At 39.2% G+C, this 22,939-nt stretch overlaps 2 protein-coding genes across 2 annotated transcripts; both read left to right on the top strand.

Annotated features, from left to right (window-relative positions):
* The first annotated feature begins 1,033 nt into the window (after positions 1-1,033).
* On the top strand, positions 1,034-1,750 carry LOC112166364 (zinc finger protein ZAT12). The gene has a single exon (XM_024303201.2). The coding sequence runs from the start codon at positions 1,078-1,080 to the stop codon at positions 1,555-1,557; it is 480 nt and encodes a 159-aa protein (XP_024158969.1). The 5' UTR covers positions 1,034-1,077; the 3' UTR covers positions 1,558-1,750.
* Positions 1,751-16,814: 15,064 nt separating this feature from the next.
* LOC112163920 (glutamate receptor 1.4) lies at positions 16,815-18,689 on the top strand. The gene is made up of 2 exons (XM_024300180.2): positions 16,815-17,001; positions 17,302-18,689. The coding sequence occupies exons 1-2, from the start codon at positions 16,815-16,817 to the stop codon at positions 18,687-18,689; spliced, it is 1,575 nt and encodes a 524-aa protein (XP_024155948.1).
* The last annotated feature ends 4,250 nt before the right edge of the window (positions 18,690-22,939 follow it).

The following is a 22,939-nucleotide window of genomic DNA, read 5'->3' on the forward strand; positions in this document are numbered from 1 at the left end:
TTTCGGTGTGAATTTTTAAATATATTTTGTGTGTAGATATTTCAGAAATTAAGAATTTTGCAAAAATATATTGAAAATTTTGAAAAATTTCGGAAAACTCCTTACGGAAATGATATAGCATATGACTAGGGATGACAAAAATCCAGAGCGGGGCGGAGCTCCATTGGATACCCGCCCCTAATGGGGGGAGAATTCGGGGACAAATGGGGAATGGGGATGGTGATCCCCAATCCCCGCTATTTAAGATTGGGGATGGGGTGGGGATGGTATTGTGATCCCCATCCCCAAACCCGCCCCAATAATATATACATATATTTAACTTATATATATATATATTTTAATTTTTTTTTATAATATAAATCACAAATATATACATTTATTACTTTACTTTAATGACTACACTTTTACTTTAATAGTGTTTTGACTTTTGCACTCACTGAATTATTATTTATGAATTTAATCATGTTTGAAATTTATTTGTTGTAGATTTTGATTTTAAAAAAGGAAATATGAGAAAAAATTATTTTATTTATTAAATTCTTATTAGAGATTTGAGGCGGGTTTGGAGGCTTAGTCCCCAGTGGGAATGGGGACGGGGAATCCCCAATATATTTTTATTGGGGATTGGAGTGGGGATGAGGGTAGAGAATGACCCCGGGGATGGGGATGGTATTGTGATCCCCATCCTCAACCTGCCTCATTGTCATCTCTACATATGACTTTCATTTCGATATTTCCAAATCACAGAAATTTTAATGAAAATTTCAATAGTTTCGGAGAAATTTAAAACCTTGTACCTAGAGGAGGGGTCCAAAATTTTGATTAGCTTTCTGAGAAGATAAGTTTACTTTTACACGCGCCTTCGCTGCGGCTTCAATTCCTAGTATCTAGAAGTCTAGAATGGTCAAAGCACTATTTAAACGCATTCCGTTACTTAATCCCCAAGTCTTCAATAGAACATACTTAGCTGTCACTATTAGTCATACTTAGCTACCCGCACCGATTCAAACCCCCTATATAAATTAGGACTCCCTTCCTTCCCTTCCATGCAACTCAGCAATAACGTTCACTCACAAAATGAAGAGAGCAAGAGAAGATGAGCATCAAACCCAGGATTTGGTCAATTGCTTGATGCTACTATCCAAAGTAGATCGGAACCATTCCTCCTCAATCCGAGAACAAAACTCCTCGGGCCGCGTCTTTGCTTGCAAGACGTGTAACCGGGAGTTCTCATCGTTCCAGGCCCTCGGAGGCCACAGAGCGAGCCACAAGAAGCCGAAACTAGACGGTGGTGCCGCGGATCTCTTACAGCTGGCCCAGCCTTCTTTGCCGGTGAAGCCCAAGGCGCACGAGTGCCCGATCTGCGGGATGGAATTCCCAATCGGGCAGGCGCTTGGGGGACACATGAGGAGACATAGAGACGTTATGAGTTCTGCGGCGGAGCGGATTAGGGCGGCGGCGGTGCCGGTGTTGAAGAAATCGAATAGTAGTAAAAGGGTGTCGTGCCTGAATCTGGACTTGAATTTGGCGCCGCCCGGTTATCATTTGATATCTTAATATGTAACTGGGGATCCGTAGACCAGTGTTGCAGACTTGCAGATACTGATTATTTCTGTAGTCATTTAATTGATTCGTTATATAGATACAGTAGAAATTTATTTTTTTATTTCGTCCTCGAATCATTTTGATAATTTTGTTTCTTCAATATATTGTTTTGTGTTTTTAATACAATGGACGGTTCAAGGCATCAGTACGTTACTCCAGTTTATTAATTTCTGTTTGAAAAGAAAGATTTATAACATAAGGGAAATGTATGTGAAGGGCTTAACAACGAACAGTGTCATATTCATTTCAAATACGTAAACATGTCATGATATATTTTCGTTCACGTTGTTTGTGCTACTAACTTATCCTAATCAAGCCAAGTACACATCGAATTTAACGCTTCTTTTGCTCAAGCTGAGAGAAAGTTTTGTATGACAGAGCCTGTGCGCTAGCTGCTAAGATATGCAGTTAAAGAATTAGCTAACGTAATTTGTTCATGCCATTGTGGCCTCTCCACAACACACAATACTCATATGCAGCAAGCTTTTGTATATCACACAAATTGTCTTGCTTTTTGTAATGAAATCAACAAAGCTTTTAGATTCTGTCGTGAAGCTAAATTTCTATGTGCAGTCTGATGGAACAAATTGGTACCATGTGAGATCTTGGGAGGAAATTAATGGTAGACGTGTGTGACTCATTAGTGTTGTTCTAGTGATGTAATTCACTATCTTAAAAAACTTTCATCACATAAAGATTTGGTGGTTGATGTGCTAATTCATAGCTATAATACTGTATAAGCTAATTAAAAGAGTGATGTTTATTGGTATTGTAGTTTATCTTTTACTTGGAGGACGAATTCGTGTATTTTGTGTTGTCATGTGCTCATCATACATGGCTCGTACATAAGTCGGTAGAAAATACATGCTTGTGCATGTGACTAGATATCTCTCATATGATTCTTTTGTCAACAACTTATAATCTCTATTCATATACCCTCTCTACTTTTCTATTACTTTAATCTAATTTTTCATACAAATTATCATAACTACCCTCTCTTACAATTATGTTTTTTTTTTCTTTTTCTTTTTTCTATTCGGCAAGTCAATCATCCAACGTCCTGCGGAGTTTCCAGGTGGGGATAGCATCTCACCAACCCACCTTAAAACCTCACCACCCGTATAAGAAAAATCAAAAGGCCAAAACCAATAAAGGGAAGCAAACAAAGCCATAGAAACAAAGTTTGAAAATTTAAATTAGGTGGTGACTCAGTGATTGATCCTCCTCTAGTTAAAATCTAACCGTCATGTTTGGAATCCCCGATGTCCCCCAATTCATCGTCGTCCCCTATGTCATCCTTTAATTTCACGACTTTGATTTCTATATCATCTGTGTGGCATTGTTTTCCACAGTGAGGAGGTTTTCATGTGGGTGATATATTCTTTCATTTTGGTGTGGGTTCGTTAGCCATGGCGATTAAGAAGGCATGTGAGTCATTCTCGAAGAGGTTGATTGATGAAGTGCAGAGATGAGGGTATATGAAGCAGACGAGGATGAGCTTGAGGTACATGATGGAGTTTGGGCTTGAACCCACATTGAGGATGAGAGATAGAATCATGATGAGAAGAAGAAAAAAAATTAATAATAATAATAATTACAAGAGAGGGTAATTAAGATAATTTATAATAAAAAAATTTGAATTAAAGTAATAAAAAAGTAAAGGGAGTGTGTGAATAGATAAAAATGGTATGTCAATAACACCACTCATTATAAATTCTAAATATGAACAATAAAACTGAATATTTGAAATGTGAGCATTCTAAAATAAAAATTCGGCCAGGAGTGGACCATAAGATCTGTAAGAGTTGAGGCCCATGATCCTAGACCTTGGACCTATAAACCAAACTTGGACCCTAAAGAACTTAATCGAATGTTTGATAGAATATTTCTTCAGATTAAAAATTATAAAATGAATGGTTCTAATCAGAAAGTTATTCTTGTTTAAGGAAAATCACCGGTTTTTGTGCACTTTCTTCCAGTTCCTGAATCTTCAGATCGAGGCTGGCAAAATTTAGTGGAAATTGGAGGTCCGGAAGATGGTGAACCGGTGGAATATTTGCTGTGGGTTGTATGGAGCTTCCGGTGGCCGGTTCGGTAGGTTTTCGGCCGGTTCTACTGGTTCTGTCGCCGGTTCTGGATTCCTGGGGTCGAGGGCTTCAAGTTGTGTGGCAGAGGCAGAAAAGGTTCAAGGTGAGGGTCGGAGGTTGCTAGGGTTTGACGGCTACGATTTTAGGTTTTAGGGTTAGGGCCTCATGCTGATAACGTGTTTAAGGAAAACTATAATTAAGAGAGAATTGAGTCGTGCTTTCAATGATAATATGAATCTCTTTATATATAGAGGATTACAAGATATAGAATCAGTATTGTACAAGGAAAAATAATCGTACAAGTAATCAGATATCTATGAATATCTCTAATACAAAACTCTATTACAAGTAGGTCAAGTAACCTAGAGTTTGGGCCAGACACATATTCTGGATTTACTTGAACAATTCTGAAATTTTAATTTTGAATTCAAATTTAAAAACCGAGAACTCAAAGTTTATTCGCCTAGCAAGCGCTACGGTATGAACTTCCCAACTCGAGTCATGTTAAGTTTGCAATATCATAGGAGTTTTACCCTCGAACTCACAAAATCACTCTTTCCTTCTAGTCAGAAGTATCAAAGTTCCAAATCGGGAAAGCCGCCACACCCGTATGTTGTACACCTCCATAACCGCGACGCTACCTCAGACTTGTGGGAGGCGAAAATTGTTGTCAGATTTCATGGATGATAGGCTGGCCCTAACTTCTCAGGTCGCTCAAGACGAGGCAAACCTTAAAAAGTCCATATTTAGTTTTTCTCTGGTTTTGTAGTTCTTCTTATCGTTATTTCGGTTATACTTATTCTGTTATGGTTTGTACAAGGTTGGGAACAACTTGGTGGACCGCATCAGTGCACTGCCGGGTGGGATTTTAGTTACTAAGCGATGGCGTCACATTTGTGGACCTTTACTAGGTCTCTGAAATTTGATGATAAAATTATTTCTGAGCTGATTTTATACAAGCCAAGAAAACGAGAGTTGGAAATCGAAAGGTACGTCAATTGGGTCAATAGTGTAGTGAAGCAACATAGAGGTCCAGTGATCAATGTGTTGAGGTATTATGCTGTTCTAAATGATCCTAGGCATGTAGGTGCCATTAGTGAATGGGTTCAACTGAATATGGAATAGAGTGCAAAGGCTTGAGTTGCTCCTTTTGAAAGATGGGTTTGCTGTGCAAGATGAGATTGTGGCTGTCTAGTTTTCCCCACAATTCGAGTTTTGGTGTCAAAAATGGGTTTTCTTTGAAGCACTTGTGCTCTTAATTACCTTGATATTCCATATCTACACCCTTGTGCATACAAGCCCTCGGTGGTTACATTTGCTATAAGTACCTCAAAGCTTTTGCTTTCATATCTGTTGATGTGAGTGGACAAGTTCTGGAGTGCTTAATTGCTTTCTAACTGTCCTGTTCTTGAACTATTAACTGTGGTTGGCTCTTCGAAGTTGGGGAATGTAAGAATTATTGGGCCATCTATTGTGTTGAAGTACTTGAGAATAGAATGTATACGTCTTGAAAGCATTGAGATTTGTGATGCAAACCTTGTTTCACTCGTTTTTTTGGAAAAGAAGTAAACTTGCTTCTTAATGTACCACAGCTTGTAGCTGTCCATTGGGTCGTTTCACTTTCACGCTGTCTTTCGCAGCTAGAGGTTCTCAAACTGCAAGGATTGATGGTTAGTATATGTAACAGTTATGTGGTGGTTTTCATTTCATTTTGCTGCATAATTGTAATTACAGAATGGATGTATGTAATTCTCAACTAACGGAACTGATCAATATGTCAACAACTTTAGAAATCAGTCTTAGGAGTGCAGGCCAGTTCGCACCCTAATACAGGATAGCAACACAACTTGAATCCTAAACGAAACTGCCGATCAATCTTAATAATTCTAACGATGTTATGCTTTACTCAATTAGCCAAATCATTCAAAGTAAACTCATCACACATAACACAAGATCTGTTGACGCAGTAAAACCCTCCAAAGAGGTAAACAACTGCGGGCACTATGCCGGTGAACAATCCACTATATGAATATGAAAGTACATAAAGATCTTACACAACTCATCTACTAGAACCAATCTAGTGGGCAGCGGTGTCTCCTAGTCTTTGCCACTTCCAAATCAGCGACCTTGTTCTTCTTTGTCAATCTTAAGATGGCACAACTCTCACCTCGGTTATCAATCACCTTAAGGCACAAATCATGCATGAACTACCAACACACATGAAGCATAAAACCAGAAAACTTTTTGATAGAAAAAGTTTGAGATTTGATAATCCTTCAAGAGCTAAACAAGGAACATCTCATGAAGAATTCTCAACAACAATTTTGGCTCAATACTTTCTGAGGATGAAAGATCAGAAAGCTTTTTATAAACGTAGCAGTTATTTGTTTTCTGTTCTGGTGCACACGCTTAACAACGTGAAAAACACATATATATAAGATATGAATCAACTAGGGTCTCCTAGGGTTTCTGCTACCGAAAGGCTTTTCAAAAGAGGTTTTTATCCATGGATTAAAATCAAACGTTTAAAAGGAAAAGCCCATAAACCAATTTAAGAAAGTTTGAATCCTTTGGATAAAACCTTCCAAAAATTCGCATATCAACACCTTAGGATTGAAAAGATTTTCGCATCCTACAATAGGATTTAAAGACAAGTTCAGTCCTAACCACTTGACAAGCATGCACATGTATGCAAGACATACCTGATTGATGAGAGTTGTGCCTGAAGCTTGAAGCATTCCATTCTTTCAAGGATCTAAGAGTAGAAAGCTATTACAAGAAACATGACTCTTGGTTGTTGCGCTTAGGAAATGCCAATCAAAATAAACATTGCACTAACAATAATATTAGTGCTTACCCTTTGTTTGGTTTCAGCTTTATAACGAGAAACTTATATTTCCTATGTTCGCAAATCTGAAGCATTTGGAATTAGAATTTAAACCAGATGATGATTGCTGTCTTCTTCAATTGGATTCTTTCATTAAGGCATCTCCTTACTTGCGGAAACTTGTGTTGAAGGTATACGATCTTACATTGGCAGATTACATAGTAAAACTTGGTTTTGTTTAGCTCTTTGGTGGATATCTATTTCTAGTTCAATATCCTTAATGGTTTTGAATAGGGCGGCATAGTGTTATTTGATGCATGTTTATTACCGGCTTGTCCTTATATGTCGTTGCATTCATTTCCTTTTTTTAAAATTTAAAATCATGTTTAGGGGTTGTACTAAAACAAAATAAAATGATTATATGTTCTCTAATCTAACTTAAATTTTCGTTTGATATTTGAAGTAATGCGGTTTACATGCTTCGTTCATCTTCAAATATTGTTTACTTCAAGTTTATTGCCATAAACATATTAGTGTTTGTATGTAACTATGTAAGTTTGCATGTCCCATAGTACGGTTGTTACTCAGGGTTTACCTATAGTTTTACCATTCTATGTTTGACCATTTAATAGTGGACAAATCTCAGAGGCTGAGTTTCAGTAATAAAAGAGTCAATTTTGGGTTTTGATCGATTCTGTGTGTATATGATGCATTGATGAGCATATCTATTCAATACAAATAGATTAAGGTTGCAAAGAAAATGGTGTAGCCTATGAATGATGTCAGTTTGATAAATAAAATGGTGATGTGGGTTCGTGAAAGAAGTAATTGCCATGACAATAAAAGATTAGAGACATGCCAAATTGATAGTTAACAATTCAAATTGGAGTTGCAAAACTAGTTAAGAAAATAGAGATTGATGGTGGGTTCAATTAACAATCCAAGAGCAAACAAATCAATCACTACGTAATTGCAAGACCATGAATATAATTTTCTTCTGTTAGCTTCATATCAAAGGAGGAAGATAGAGAAAAAAGAATGAGAGATATAGAGCGAGGAAGAAAATGCCATAAGTTCTCACATGATATGATTCAAAAGTGTAGTATTGATCATCTCTTGCCGTCTTCTGCAATCAATGATACATGATGTTATCAATTCCCTTCTCCATTCCCTTGACACCGCACACTAGAAGTAGGTGTTGTCCTTCACTCCTTTGGTACGTAACTCCCATAGCTCTTCCGGATACTAAGCAATTCTAGTTTGAATGTACATCTTCTCGCCCTTCTCGTTGGTTTGCTCATTGTTGACAGCGAAGTCAAGCTTGAAGTTATCGGGGGCTTTCTCGTTCATCTTCTAATTCAAGCATGAAGTCAAGCCAGCGATGGTTGGTTGAGGAACTACAGGCGTCGTGCAATTTTTTTTTTTCACCTGTACAAGGACAACGTCGGAAGAGCTTGAAATAAAATATTATTGCCGGCTCCCCTTAGTTACAAATGGAAAGACCCCAAAAAACTCATCAAGTAATGACATGGATGTGTCAATTTTGATTGATGTGGCCTCCAATCCTCCGTAGAGTCCTATTATAAATAAAAATAAAAATAAAAATAAAAAAATCGTATAAACAGTATTCGAACTTTTTCAGACTATTAACTTCAGTATCTCTGAATACTACACTGTTTGGTATCTCAAGTTTTTTAAATGCATGCCAACTAAAGAGCTCAAGAGATTCTTCTTCACTCATTTTTTGCACCTCATATATTTTGTGCACTCGAAGTTGCTCTAGTACATGCCTATCTGTTGTTATTACAACAATTCTACTTCCTGGACCAAATGCATCACGGTTTATAGCTAGTGCATTTAGTTGGCCCATATGATCCACATCATCAACAATGACAAGTACCTTCTCGCATCCAAGTTTGTCCTTTATCACATTGATACCTTCGTTAGCATTGCCTATGTCTATCTTGATTGGTTTTAGGATATCGGAAAGAAGCTTTTCTTGCAGAAGAATCTTACCATTTTGATTGGTTTTAGGATATCGGAAAGAAGCTTTTCTTGCAGAAGAATCTTACCATTTTTCTCCTTTGCAGTTTCCGAACATTTGCAAGGAAGCTTTTACGTCTAAAGAGTCAAATGGCACAAGGTTGAGAGAATGAATTTTCTGATATTAGATTCATCTCACAGTGGAGGTCTATAAAGAAGATTACAGGAATACAACAGGTAAGTACTAACTACGCAATAATTACAATATATTCTATTCCTAACGTTAAGCCATGACTCACGCTAACACTCCCCCTCAAGTTGGCGCATACACATCAACCATGCCCAACTTGCTTAGTGAGTCATAAAACACCTTCCTGGAAACTCCTTTGGTAAGTATATTTGCAAGTTGCTCTTCAGTCGGAACAAAAGGAAAGCTAATAATTTTGGCATCTAGCTTCTCCTTTATAAAGTGACGATCAACCTCCACATGCTTAGTACGATCATGTTGTACTGGATTCTGTGATATGTCAATGGCTGCCTTATTGTCACAATACAACTGCATAGTACTTTTGAGTTTGAAACCCAAATCATGTAACAGATTTCTTAGCCACAGCAATTCACACACTCCGTGAGCCATACCTCTATACTCGGCCTCAGCACTAGATCGTGCCACAACTTTCTGTTTCTTACTCTTCCATGTAATCAAATTACCTCCCACAAAGGTAAAGTAACCTGATGTTGACCTCTTGTCTGTAATATTTCCTGCCCAATCTGCATCTGTAAAGCCACAAACCTCAAGGATGTTGTTGTGTTTAGAAAACAATACTCCCCTTCCTGGAGCTAACTTCAGATACTTTAAAATTCTCATAACAGCATCCATATGACTTTCACTCGGGTTATGTATGAACTGACTCACCACACTCACTGCATATGCAACATCTGGTCTAGTATGAGCCAAATAAATCAAGCGCCCAACTAACCTCTGATAGCGAGCTCGATCAGTAGGTACCTGATCTGGATACTCAGCTAAACAATTATTATGCTCAATAGAAGTATCAATAGGTCTGCAATCCAACAAACCTGTCTCTGTTAGCAAGTCAAGAACGTACTTCCTCTGGCACAAGTAGATCCCTTCTCTCCCCCTGGCTACCTCAATTCCTAAGAAGTACTTAAGTTCACCCAAATCTTTCATCTCGAACTTAGAGGCTAGCTGTCTCTGCAGTCTATTCATCTCAACAGTATCATTGCCAGTGATTACCATATCATCCACATAAATAATTAGAGCTGTTACCTTCCCTTGTTGATGCTTGAGAAACAAGGTATGATCTGAGTTGCTCTGTTTGTAACCAACCTTCCGCATGAACTGTGAAAATCTCCTAAACCAAGCACGAGGCGACTGTTTGAGACCATACAGAGACTTTCTCAATTTGCATATAAAATCACCAGGAGAAGCAACTACATACCCAGGTGGAAGGCTCATGTACACTTCCTCAGCTAACTCTCTATGAAGAAATGCATTCTTGACATCAAACTGTCGGAGTGGCCAGTTTAAACTAGTAGCAAATGAGAGCAGAACCCGAATATTGTTCATCTTGGCAACAGAAGCAAATGTTTCATCGTATTCTATACCATACGTCTGAGTGAACCCCTTTGCTACAATGCGTGCTTTGTACCGATTCACTGATCCATCTACATTATGTTTCACAGTAAACACCCAACGACAAACTACAGCCTTCTTGCCTTGTGGTGGAGGCACAAGTTGCCAAGTATTGTTCTTCTGCAACGCCTCCATCTCTTCCTCCATTGCCTTCCTCCACTTTGGATCCCCCAATGCATCCTGCACTATGTTAGGTACTGATACAGCAGATATTTGATTCACAAATGATTCATATGACTTAGACAACCTCCTAGTGGACATATAATCGACTACTGGGTATTTTGATTTAGCAGTAAGAGTAGGTTCATATCTTTTGGCTGATTGACCTCGAGTGGTCCTATTTGGTAACACATATTGCTCAACATTAGACTCACTATTGCCAGTACCAGTAGGGGGACATACCTCAAATGAGTGATCTTCAATACCAGGAAGTTGTGGGTTAGGGGTAGAAGTGATGGCAGGAGGGGCAGTTGTGTCTTCAACTGCATGTTCAATGATTGAAACTGGTGTCTGGGTGTCTGGAGCTTCCGCTTCTGGAGGTGATGAGCCAATGCTCTCAACTGGATCAGTCAAAATATCTCCTGCCTGTGCAACTTCTTCTCCGCTTTTTGATTCCTCCCTCTCTCCATGATACAACTCTTCAAAATATGAATTCTCCCCCTGAAGAGCTGTATCTGATGAGGAAAAATAACTCATGTCCTCAAAGAAAGTAACATCCATAGTGACATAGTACTTTCTGGTTGGTGGATGATAGCACTTATACCCTTTCTGAGAACCTCCGTAGCCCACAAACACACACTTAAGGCTCGCTCATCCAACTTAGACCGCTGGTTTTTAGGAATATGGACAAAAACAACACAACCAAAGACACGAGCTGGAAGATTATGAAATGAAGGTAAGGAAACATGAGATGCAAGAACCTCAAATGGAATTTTTCCCCGAAGGACACTAGATGGAAGACGATTGAGAAGATGGGAGGAAGCATGAATAGCATCGCCCCAAAGATACTTAGGCATATGAGCACTAAAGAGAAGGGCACGAGCCATATCAAGTAAATGACGGTTTTTTCTTTCAGACACTCCATTTTGCTCTGGTGTTTGTGGACATGTGGTTTGGTGAACAATCCCATGGGTTTTGAAAAACTCTTGGAAAACATGATTAACATATTCTCCTCCGATTAAAATATCTCATACCGAACACAGTAGGTTCTCTAGAAGGTCCTCAAACATCAGAGTGAATCAACTCAAAAGGAATTACACTTTTATTAGAAATACTAGGAGAATAAGTAGCACGATTACTTTTGGCCAAGACACATGTTTCACAATGTAAAGCACACTCATCCACACCAATAAACAGAGTAGGCAAGGTTTTTCTCATAAGACTAAAAGATGGATGCCCTAAACGACGATGTCACAACCAAATTTCACTTAGCTTATCAGAATTCAAAGTCAAAGCGGTGCGGGACTGGGCTCCTGGTTTCTCCCCTGCGTATGTCTGATCTAGATGGAACAACCTGCCCCTCAGATACCCCCGACCAATTAACTCCCTGGTGAGAAGATCCTGACAAATCACATACATAGGATAAAAGGTTACGGAGCATTTAGACTCAGTATTCAACTGTGGAACAGATATCAAGTGATGAGACAAGTCAGGCACATATAACACATTATGAAGTTCTAAAGTGGGAGTAATACGCACTGACCCAGACCCTAACACAAGAAAAGCCTCACCATTGGCATTGGTGACATAGGACACTGGTGGGGAAGACAATTCGATAAAATATGATTTATCATAAGTCGTATGGTCAAAGGCACCAGAATCAATAATCCATGTATCAGAACCAACAAAGTGAGAAACCTTTAAAGCCATACCAATCTTACCACGACCAGCTATAGAGGCTGTAGGAATAGCCCCACCTGCCATATGATGATCCTGTCCAGCCACTCCATAGAAATCTGGTTCTTGAACCAATTGAACAGCAGTTGCTTTCGCCTTAGGACGATAACCTTGCTTTTTAGGCATAAGATGTGGGTGCAGTTTCCAACAAGTCTCTCGAACATGCCCAATATCATTACAATAAGAACACTGAGGACGAGGGCGGTGGGCAAACCCTGGCGGAGGTCCTTGTTGATGAAGTGGGACTGAATGCTGCTGCTGGAGGAAAGGTGCTGGTGCTTGAATGGCTAGGCTAGAAACTTCAACTTGGGCCTGTTTGAGACTTTCCTGCTGAGATTCATCCTTACGAATATATGTAAAAGCTGTGGTCAAGCTAGGAGGGTCTGGAATTCTGAGCAACTCTCCCTTGGCACTATTATGTTTCGCATCAAGTCCTCTCAAGAATGCATGAACCCGCTCAAGTTCCTTCTCTCTCTGGTACCATGTAATATCCTCCTGATTCTTGATCTTGCAAGGACGCTTCTGATCAATCTCAGCCCATACATTCTTCAGTTTGGTAAAAAATACTGACACTGGTTGCCCATTCTGTTGCATGCCTGCAGCTTTGCACATCAGTTCATGAACTTGTATAAAATCAGACTCATTTGTATAGAGATCTCCCAACGTCTTCCATATCGTCTCAGCAGTTTCACATTCCTCTACCATCTGTAGCACATCATCAGTCATGGCTCTAAATAAAATGGACATTACAAACCCATCATCATCTTCCCACTTAGCATAAGCCTCCACGTCATCTTCACTAGGAACCTTGATTGTTCCAGTCACATGTCCCATCTTGTGTATCCCACGAAGATAAACAGACATAATCTTCTTCCATGTTCGGAAATTGGTACCAGTGAGTTTGGTACCTCCAAAAGAACCACCTTCTGAGCTCTTGACAGAGACTTCAACTTTCTGAACCTCATTGGCCTTAGAACCCTGACCTTCACTTTTATCACCACCCATCACAACAATACAGTAGCAAAAATCACAGAGTATGCAGCGGAAAAAGAGAGGAAATTCCAACAATTGCAGCGATTTTTTTTTTTTTTAAACCTGTTGGGATTGACAGAGTGAGGTGGGTTGACTGGACTGACCGAGTTGACCGAGTTGGCCGAGTTGACCGAGTTGCTCTACTTTGGCTGGTCTGACCGAGTGAGAGGAGCGATCGGAAGCGGGGCGACGCTGGACTGAGTCGAGGGCATAATCGTGGACGACGACTGAAGAGGTCTGGCGATCTGAGGCAGACGAAGGCAGAGGGAGCGATCGATCTCTGGTGTCAGAGGCAGACGAAGGCGGTCTTGGACGAGAGACGAGGCCGGTCTGGACTAAAGGTATGGGAGAAGAGCGCTGGTGATCTGAGGAAGGACGATCTGGGAAGGACTGATCGGCCTATAGCTGAAGACGAAGCCGAGTGAAGAAAGAAGAAGAGGACGTCTGAACGACGTCGTTTTAGAACCTGACCAAAAATTGGGTTTTAACCCAATTGTCTACCTCGGATTGAGAAAAAACTGAAAGAAAGAGACAAAGTCCTTTTCGGATCTTTGCTCTGATACCAAGTCAAATAGCATAAGGTTGAGAGAATGAATTTTCTGATATTAGATTCATCTCACAGTGGAGGTCTATAAAGAAGATTACAGGAATACAACAGATAAGTACTAACTAGGCAATAATTACAATATATTATATTCCTAACGTTAAGTCATGACTCACGCTAACATAAAGTTATGATAAAGCTTATTGTAGATGGCTTTTGCAACTATTGTCTTGCCCAGTCCACCCATACCCCAAATTCCAACCATGCGATCATCATTCAACTCCACATCCAAATAGTCACAAATACCCTAAGATTTTGATCCCGACCCAACATAAATACTTGAAGCAATTAACTCTGTTACAGAACATAACCTGAAGGGTACTCTCGAACTTTCATCTATTGTCTTCAACCAATCTGTTTTCCCCCAAATTTGAACCAGTCTCAGCCCAAAAAACGCCATGTTATGGGTAAATCACCATTAATCTCTATTGTGAAATCAATGAGCCCAAATATAAACAAACGACCCATGATTATCTTCCCTTACTCCTCTTAGAAATCTTTCAATCCTCCTACAATTCTAGTCCTTTTTTATGGAATACTTTTAACGACAAACGACCTGGGTCAGCGGATCCAAATGCTAACAAATCGGATCCAATTAATTTGATAGGATGGAGGGTTTAATGGGATTTCATGATATTGATTGATTACTAGTGTCATGTTTCGAATTACTCCGTGAGGTTTTAATTGTTTGATCTGCTGATAGCCATGAAACGAAGGTTGATTGAGAATTTTGCAGTAGTTCAATCAAATAGTAGTTTAGAAATAGCTTTGTTGCAAATGAGGTATGGCCACAGTAAGAACTTCCTTTATATGATCAAAAGAGGAGTAAATAAAGGAAGAGCTTTTGAAAAGTGGTTCTACTTCCAGCGAAGGAGGTAACAAGCAGAACTGGGAAATTGATTTTTGCTAAGTCTCTATTGCCGAAATGGGAGAAGGGATCGATGTTCCCCACAAGATGGTTTATCGAGAGGTAATTCAGTCCCTGACCCAGACGATCGTCGTGCAGTTCCACTTCAGTGAGTTTGGGCAACCCAAAGAAACCTTTAGGAATCGACCCGTTTAGAAAGTTCACACCCATTCAAATCAAGAGGAAGAGCTCCTGTCAATTTGTTCAAAGACAAGTCTAGGATTTGAAGTTTTCCATTTTTGTCCATCCCTTGAGGAATAGACCCAGTGAAGTTGTTCTCCCATAGCTGCAAAACCTAGAGCTCGGGCAAGTCCACACGGCCTGCACCCCGCCTACGCACAGCCTGCCCAGCCCCGCGAGTCCATTAGCCTCGCTAGCTCATGCATCTACCCCGCTCAACCCTTGCAGCCCCACCCAGCCCATGCGCGGCCCCTAGCCCTTTAATTTGAATAACCCAGATTTTGAATTAAGGTTTTGGAGGCCGAAGAATTAGAATAACTCAGACTGTGAATTAAGGTTCTGGAGATCGATTTGGGGGAAAAAGGATTAGAGTTCGAGTGAAGGGACGAAATTACCTTTAAAAAGTTAAGGGCCTTAACGTCATTAGTGATTTCAATTATGAATATTGGATCGGGCTTAAAAATTCAGATTTCGTTTTGATATTTTATAAACTTGAGGTACCAAAGTTAATAGTCTGAAAAAATTCAGATACTATTTGGACGAATTTCCTTAAAATGAAATTGTTATTGACGTACATCCTTAAATGTCACATCTTTTATTTGTCTTTATCGTATGAATTCTTTGTAATACCTTAAATTCATCTACTCAATAAGGCCAACAATTATATTAAGGCCCTAAAATTATAGGCCTTCATAAGGTGATTAAGGTCAACAATATTTTTTTTTGTTTTTTATTATTTATTTTACCTTTATTTGAGCAGCAGCTTTGTGATTTTGGTTGACTAAACCCTTCAAAAAAAAAAAACTTAAACTTAATGCCAGATCATGCTTGCATACCTTGTATTCGCTTTGTCTCTTTGTTATGGATAATTCTTAGGTTCACCCTATGACATGCTCATTGACCCCTCTTTTAATTAGCCAATCAAATGTTGACACTTGTATTATTATTTATAAAAAAATAAAATAATAAAATAATTACCTACTTTGGTGCTAATTCACGCCATTACGACCTTGGCAAACCCAAACTCCACACTTAGCAAACAAATACGGTCTATTACCTTAGTTTTATGATTGAAATTGTAAATGGTTGGGATGATGCTTTTAGTTTCTAAATGTTTGGTCTGAAGGCATTTTGCTTTGTCAATCCCAAAGCTGGAAGCTTTTTCTTGAAGGGCATTTTGTTTGGTCAATCCCAAAGCTGGAAGCTTTTTCTTGAATTTCTCTCTTCTTGTTTTTATCAATGTTTTGTTCTCAATGATTACAATGAAAATATGAAATAAAGAATTTGACGTCTTGATGGTGGAGATGTAGAACGTTGGAGTCTGCTTGGGATATTCTCGACCGTTATCATTTCATGAATTTGAGAATCTGAGATTTTTGGTTAGACTGTTAGATGGTTGGAATTGTTTGATCAATTATTGCTATTGATTCCCAGGAATTAGTGAATTTGGTGTTGGCAATACTATCGTTTATTAATTTATGCTAGTGGTTGGGATTGTGAATGATCATTTCATTTTATATTTTAGGTATTGGGAGTACAATGGAAGTATGAATTTGGGTAAAGAAATCAGAGGATATTGGGCAAACGGTATGATTTAACAGAAATATAGTTAAAGTTGAGTTTATAATAACTTTATATTAGTCTTTTTTAATCAAAACACATGTGTCAAGATTTACTTAGTTGGTTATTGGGAGAGAGGTGAATGAGCAAGTTCACCCAAGGAGTGAACCTAAGAATTGTCCCTTTGTTATATACTTTGGTTATATCAACATTCCTTGTTTCATGCACCTTCCATGAATGATCATAGAAATTTCGCACTGAACAAGATCGGCAAGATGATATGTATAAAGCTAAAGATTCTAAGTACGTTTGAAACAAGATCAGCATTATATAACAATATTTGGCGATTGCATACAAACTGTATGGAGTTTCGAGGGTTTAAGAAAACAATCATCCTTTCCTCCTTTGTGACCCTATGTTGCCTCATTGGTCCCTTGTGTGCTGATACTGAAAATATAAATAATGTTGTTAATACCATGAATGTGGAAGATCAAGTTCATATTGGTGTAATTCTAGACATGGGATCACTGGAAGGAAAGATTGTTCTCAGCTGTATTTCAATGGCCCTATCTGATTTTTACCATCTGCATAATAACTACAGCACAAGAGTAATTCTCCACAATAAGGATTCCAAAGGCAAACCTCTACCTGCTATGTCAGCTGGTGAGTCATTCATTCTTCCTAACACCTTCTGTATAAACGCTCTCAGCCTTTTGAGTTGGTTCTTATACAATATTTTGTTGATTATCATTATCATCTATACTATTATATACAGAGATCGTTTTTGTCAATCAATAGGTGTGAAATGCTAAACATATCTTTATTAGTTAAAAAATGTGTAATCTTCCCATTTCCACATTCCACTACTCATACTCATTTTCTACACTATTTCTCTGCATGTGGGGATGTTGTCTGGTCATTATTTTTGTTATGTACTTGATCTTTACACACTACTCAATGCAGCTCTTAGTCTGCTGGATAACATCAAAGTGCAAGCAATAATTGGTGCACGAACTAAAACAGAGGCAAACCTTTTGGCAGAACTAGGAGAAGCGGTTCAACTCCCCGTCATGTCTTTTTCTCCTTCCTTCACTGACAATAAATATGCCTTCTTTGTTGAGATCATGCGCGCTGATCAAGCTGCTGAAGTTAAGGGAATCAGTGCCCTTGTTGATGTTTTCAAATGGAGGGATATTATCCTTCTATATGATAACAAAGAATATGAGAGAGACTTCATTCCATCATTAGTCAACTCCTTCCAAGAGATCACACATGGGAGTATCGACTGCAAAAGTTCAAATATTGCTTCCTCATCATCAAATGAAGAAATCATGGCAGAGCTCCAAAAGCTGATGAAACTGAAGATTAAGGTATTTGTGGTGCAGGTGTCACATTTGCTCGCACCTCGCCTTTTCTTATGTGCAAATAAGTTGGGGATGATGATTGAAGGGTATACTTGGATTGTGACATCAACTAGCATGAATTTCTTAAATTCCATGGATTTGTCTGTTATTGAGTCAATGCAAGGAGTGCTGGGTTTCAGATCTTCTATTCCAGCATCATTGAGCCTTCATAGTCTTACTTCAAGATTGAGGAGAAAGTTTCAACTGGAGGATCCCAATATGGAAGCAATTCGAGAGTTAAGCGCAGAAGGAATCTGGGCGTTTGATGCAACTTGGGCTCTAGCAGAAGCAGTTGAAAGAGCAAGGCCTAAAAATTCTACCACTAGATCCTCCAAAGGAGTTGTGGTTCTCAGAGAGATAATGCAAAGTAGATTTAATGGTTTAAGTGGTGAAATTCATTATCTAAATGGGAAATTGATTTCATCAGAACCATTTGAGATAGTTAATGTTATAGGAGAAGGGGAGATCAAAAGGATTGGATTTTGGCCTTGCAAAGAGGAACAAAAAACCAGAAAAGGGTCACCCAGCAGCACCTTAATTACTAATGATTGGAAAAATTTAGTTTCAACTATTGATATCGGAAAAATCATATGGCCTGGAGGATCCAAGAGGGAATCATCAATACTTAAAATTAGAAAACTAAGAATTGGCGTTCCAGTGAGAATCGGGTTCAAGGAACTTGTTCGTATCGAGCATGATCTTGAAATCAATAAAACTCATGTCACTGGCTTCTCTATAGATGTATTCAAAGCTGCAATAGGAGCTTTGTCTTATGAAGAGGATGTGGATTACGAGTTTATTCCATTTGAGGATGCCAATGGAAACCCTGCTGGTAGTTACAATGATCTTGTGCACCAGGTTTATCTTGAGGTATATGTATGCTTAATATGTTTACCAACTCGTTATTACTGCTTCATTCATATGCCATGCATTCTAATTACAGCTTAAGTTATTGAATCAATTGACAAAACTTAATAGAAAGAACCTACAAATGATCTCTATCATAACAAAAAGTCTTGGCAATATATATAAACCAATGTTTTAAAACGCTAAAGGCGTACCCGAGGCGTTTTCGGGAGAGCCTTGCAGCCTTGAGGCCTAAGGCGCATAAGGCGTAAGCCTTACGATATAAATTTTTGTTACACACACACATACATAAACAGAAAACATTAATACATAAAAATCCATAGATATGTTTAGATATGTATCACATTCAGAATTCAAACTCAATACATATCAAATTACCCAGAGAAACCAGAATCATACCTTCTAGACTGTTGTCACTCAGAGCAAGCTCAGAAAGAAACTAAAGTTGACTTATCTCGTGAGGAATTAAACCATTTAACTGGTTGTCATTTAGGTGCAGGACCTCAAGAGATTTGTTAGAAGACCAATTTCTGGTGGGATTTGCCCAAACAACTGGTTAACAGACAGATCAAGATATGTAAGATTAGGGAATTCTTGTCCATTCATGAACTGTACCTAGAAATTGAGAAGAATAAAAACATCAGTAACCTGGAGCCAAAACTAGTGTACTGGGCTACTGGCAAAATTAGTATACTGGGCTACTGGCTTTCAACTTCTGAACCAAAACGAGTTGCAAACATAACCAGTCAAAATGTATCTGTCTCCAACTTCTCCAAACATAACCAGTCAAATTTTGCAGATTTCCTATGAAAGATTAGAACCCACGTCATCTCGATGTCCACCCATCAACAAGTGATGCCCAAAAGTAAGACATTTACTCAGACCCATATACATATAATCATATATGATTGTTTAGACCGGAACAACTCAAACCCAGATCAGTATAGCCTAGGTTCAAACACTATTATGAAGATTTATAATGGAATCAATTGGAATCATACCTTCAAATGACCTGTTGCGAATCGAGCTCCAATACCTTCAAATGGCCTGCCGCAAATCGAACTCCAATACCTTCAAATGGCCTGCTGCGAATCGAGCTCCGATACCTTCAAATTGACTGCTGCGAATCGAAAAATCGAGCCCTAACTCGAATTTGCTACGTTTTGGAAGAGAGAGGGCTGAAATCGGCTGTCCAACACCTTCAGTCGCGACCTCTGTAGCTTTTAAACCCAATCTGTTCCAAAAGACCAAAACGACGTCATTTTTCTTTTTTTCCTGAGCGTACGCCTTTAACGCCTTGTGCTCTGTTTTTGACGCCTTTCGCGCCTTGAAGGACGCCTCAGCAGCCTCGTCGCCTAACCATTGAAACACACTCAGTTTCAGGCCGGAAATTCGCTTTTTGAGCCTCAGGCGCGCTTTTTAATTCATTGATATAAACTACCAAATTTGTCAGCATGTATTGGTATTACATTATGTATGTGTGTGTGGACAGCTGGACACAATGACTTAGATGTCTTTTATCACTCTTAATCCATTACTTCACACTGTATATAGAAGCTTCTAATTTGTAAATTTTTGGTTGTTCTTGACACATGAATTGGGGCTTACTTGTGTATGCATCGATACACTAGAAATACGATGCTGCTGTTGGAGATATCACGATCACATCAAACAGATCTCAATATGTTGATTTTACACTGCCATATACCGATTTTGGTTTGGGATTGTTGGTACGAAATGAAAAGAACATGTGGATTTTCTTCAAACCACTTTCCCCATATCTCTGGATTACAAGTGCTGCTTTCTTTGTCCTAACCGGCTGTGTTGTTTGGATAATTGAGGGTCCTACTAACGAAGAATTCCAAGGCACAGCAGAGGAGCAAATTGGAACAGTAATGTGGTTCTCCTTCTCAACTCTTGTGTTTGCTCTTGGTAAGCACTAAATCTCGCTTCTACAATTATCATTACAAGTTTTCATCAATTTTTGCTACCACTGTGAATGCTCAACTCAAATAACCTGTAATTTATGATCTGGTTTAATAGTTGATTTAACTCTTTTTGTGTGTATCTGGTAACATCTGATGATTTTTTTTCAAATGCATGCTTCCTCAGGTTCTATGAGATTCTATGTGTTGTAGGAGAATAGAATTGTGTTTATTATTGATAATAGGAGCCCTTTATATAGGGAGTTTACAGAGTACACAAAAGGTAACAGAATCGGAATACAATTAGTATACCTAGGGTACTTTCCTATTACAACTCTAAACCCTAGTTTGAAGAGGCACACATTATGTCGATATCCTTCAACACTCCCCCTTGTGCCGCTCAAACTTGGTGATGACGTTTTGATTGTTGCCTCGTTAAAAACCTTGCCAGGTAACAAAAACCCTGTGGGACAAAAATAACCCTAGTTGAAGGACAAAAAGAGCACAACACGTCCTTCACTCTTCGAGATCGAACATGTAGACACCATGCCTCCCCCTGATGTCAATATCTCCCCCTAATTGCTACAATCATGGGAGTTCGGATAACATTCTCAATCCGATGCTCTTCACATGTTTCTCGAAAGTGGATTTTGGCAACGACTTAGTAAATAAGTCCGCTACATTATCCTCTTATCGGATTTGGCTCACTTCAGTATTTAGAAATGCTTGTTGTCATTTCGATGGAGGGGAGGAGGAGCACGGAAGTTGGCATTTTGCCTTGTGGGGTCCGATCCCACACTTCTGTCATCTCTTTTCTCTGTAGGGATAGAACAAGCCCATATCAATCGTACCTCTCAAATATCGAAAGATTGTCTTTATACCAATCTAATGGCGTTGCGTTGGCGTGGGGCTATGTCTAGCCAACAAGTTCATAATAATTGAGGTGTCCGGTCTTGTATTGTGCTAAGTACAATAATGCGCTTATTGTACATAAGTAAGCACTTTTGCTATTAACACGTCTTCGTCATCATCCCTGGGACGAAACGGATCCCTTTTAGGGCCAAGACTACGGACGACCATGGTGCATCTTTGACTTTATCAAAAATGTCTATTGACACGGTATACAAGTTCTGAATCTAGACAAAACCGTGTTCTCCCAAGGTCCTTCCTCTCAAACTCGGATTTCAGGTGTTCAGCGGTTTCCCTTAACTCTCAAGGGTTCCAATTATGTTTATCAACATAAACCGCGACCATTGCAAATCCGGAACTTGTCATGGAAACGCGTAGGCATAGTTCATCATATCCCTTCCCAATCAAGTAGTCATTTTAGTGAGCATTTCAACCTCGTTGCAAATGCGCTCCGTGGTCTAGAGCCACTTGACTTGGGTAAATAAAGTCCACAAGAACTTTCATTATATTCCGTATCTAGATCCCCATAAAGATAGGTAGTGACTACATTCGTAAGCTGCATGTTCAGTTATTTGGAAACTACCAAACTGACAAGGTAGTGGAGTGCAATGACATCCATTACGAGAGAAATATGTCTTCTCGTAGTTGATTCCAGGGCGTTGTGAGAAACCTTGCGCCATAAGGTGAGATTACCATATCTTTTTCTCATCACGCTATCTAACGAAGACCTATTAATGTCAATAGGTTTTATGTTAGGAGGTGTTGGCATCTCAGGCCCTAAATCATTCCTCTTCGTTAGTGAATCCAATTCAACCTGGATCGCATCTTTCCATTTAGGCCAAGTTTCTCTACGTTGGCATTCTTCAACGGAGTAAGGTTCGATGTCATTGGTCTCAATAATTCCACGTCCTCATGTACACTAGTGTAGTTGGTAGAGATCTCTATATTTTCAGGAATTGGTTCTAACATTGAGGCGTCCCCCAACGATGTCTCTTGGACATAACCACAATCCAAAATATTCTCATGAGACAGATTATGAGTATCAATGATCAATGGATCAAGTTGTGCCAAACTCGCTCTCTTCTTAGGGCGAGAATCCATCGAACCTATGGGTCTCCTACTCTCTCTAGCGGAACCCATGGCCTATGACGCCATTATGCCACATTTGTGGCGTCACCATACTACCATCCATGGTAGTGGTGCAGTACCCATCTTCTCTGGGTGGCACCATGTCCTCTTGTGGGGACATCAATCCTTGCAGGCATGTTTGCAGCAGGTATATGTGATCTCGTCACTTTTAGGGGATCAAGATGAGACATAGTGGGGACAGACCACGACAATTCCTGTCGTTCCTGTTGAACATTGACGTTCTAATCTCCCCCTAACGACGGGAAGACTGTCTCATCAAAGTGACAATTCGCAAATCCAGCGAAATAGAGATCGCCTGTCAAGGGTTCTACATAGCGGACTTATAGTTGGAGACTCATGTCCAACAAA

Source organism: Rosa chinensis, chromosome 5, assembly GCF_002994745.2.
Source record: "Rosa chinensis cultivar Old Blush chromosome 5, RchiOBHm-V2, whole genome shotgun sequence".
Taxonomy (NCBI): Eukaryota; Viridiplantae; Streptophyta; class Magnoliopsida; order Rosales; family Rosaceae; genus Rosa; species Rosa chinensis.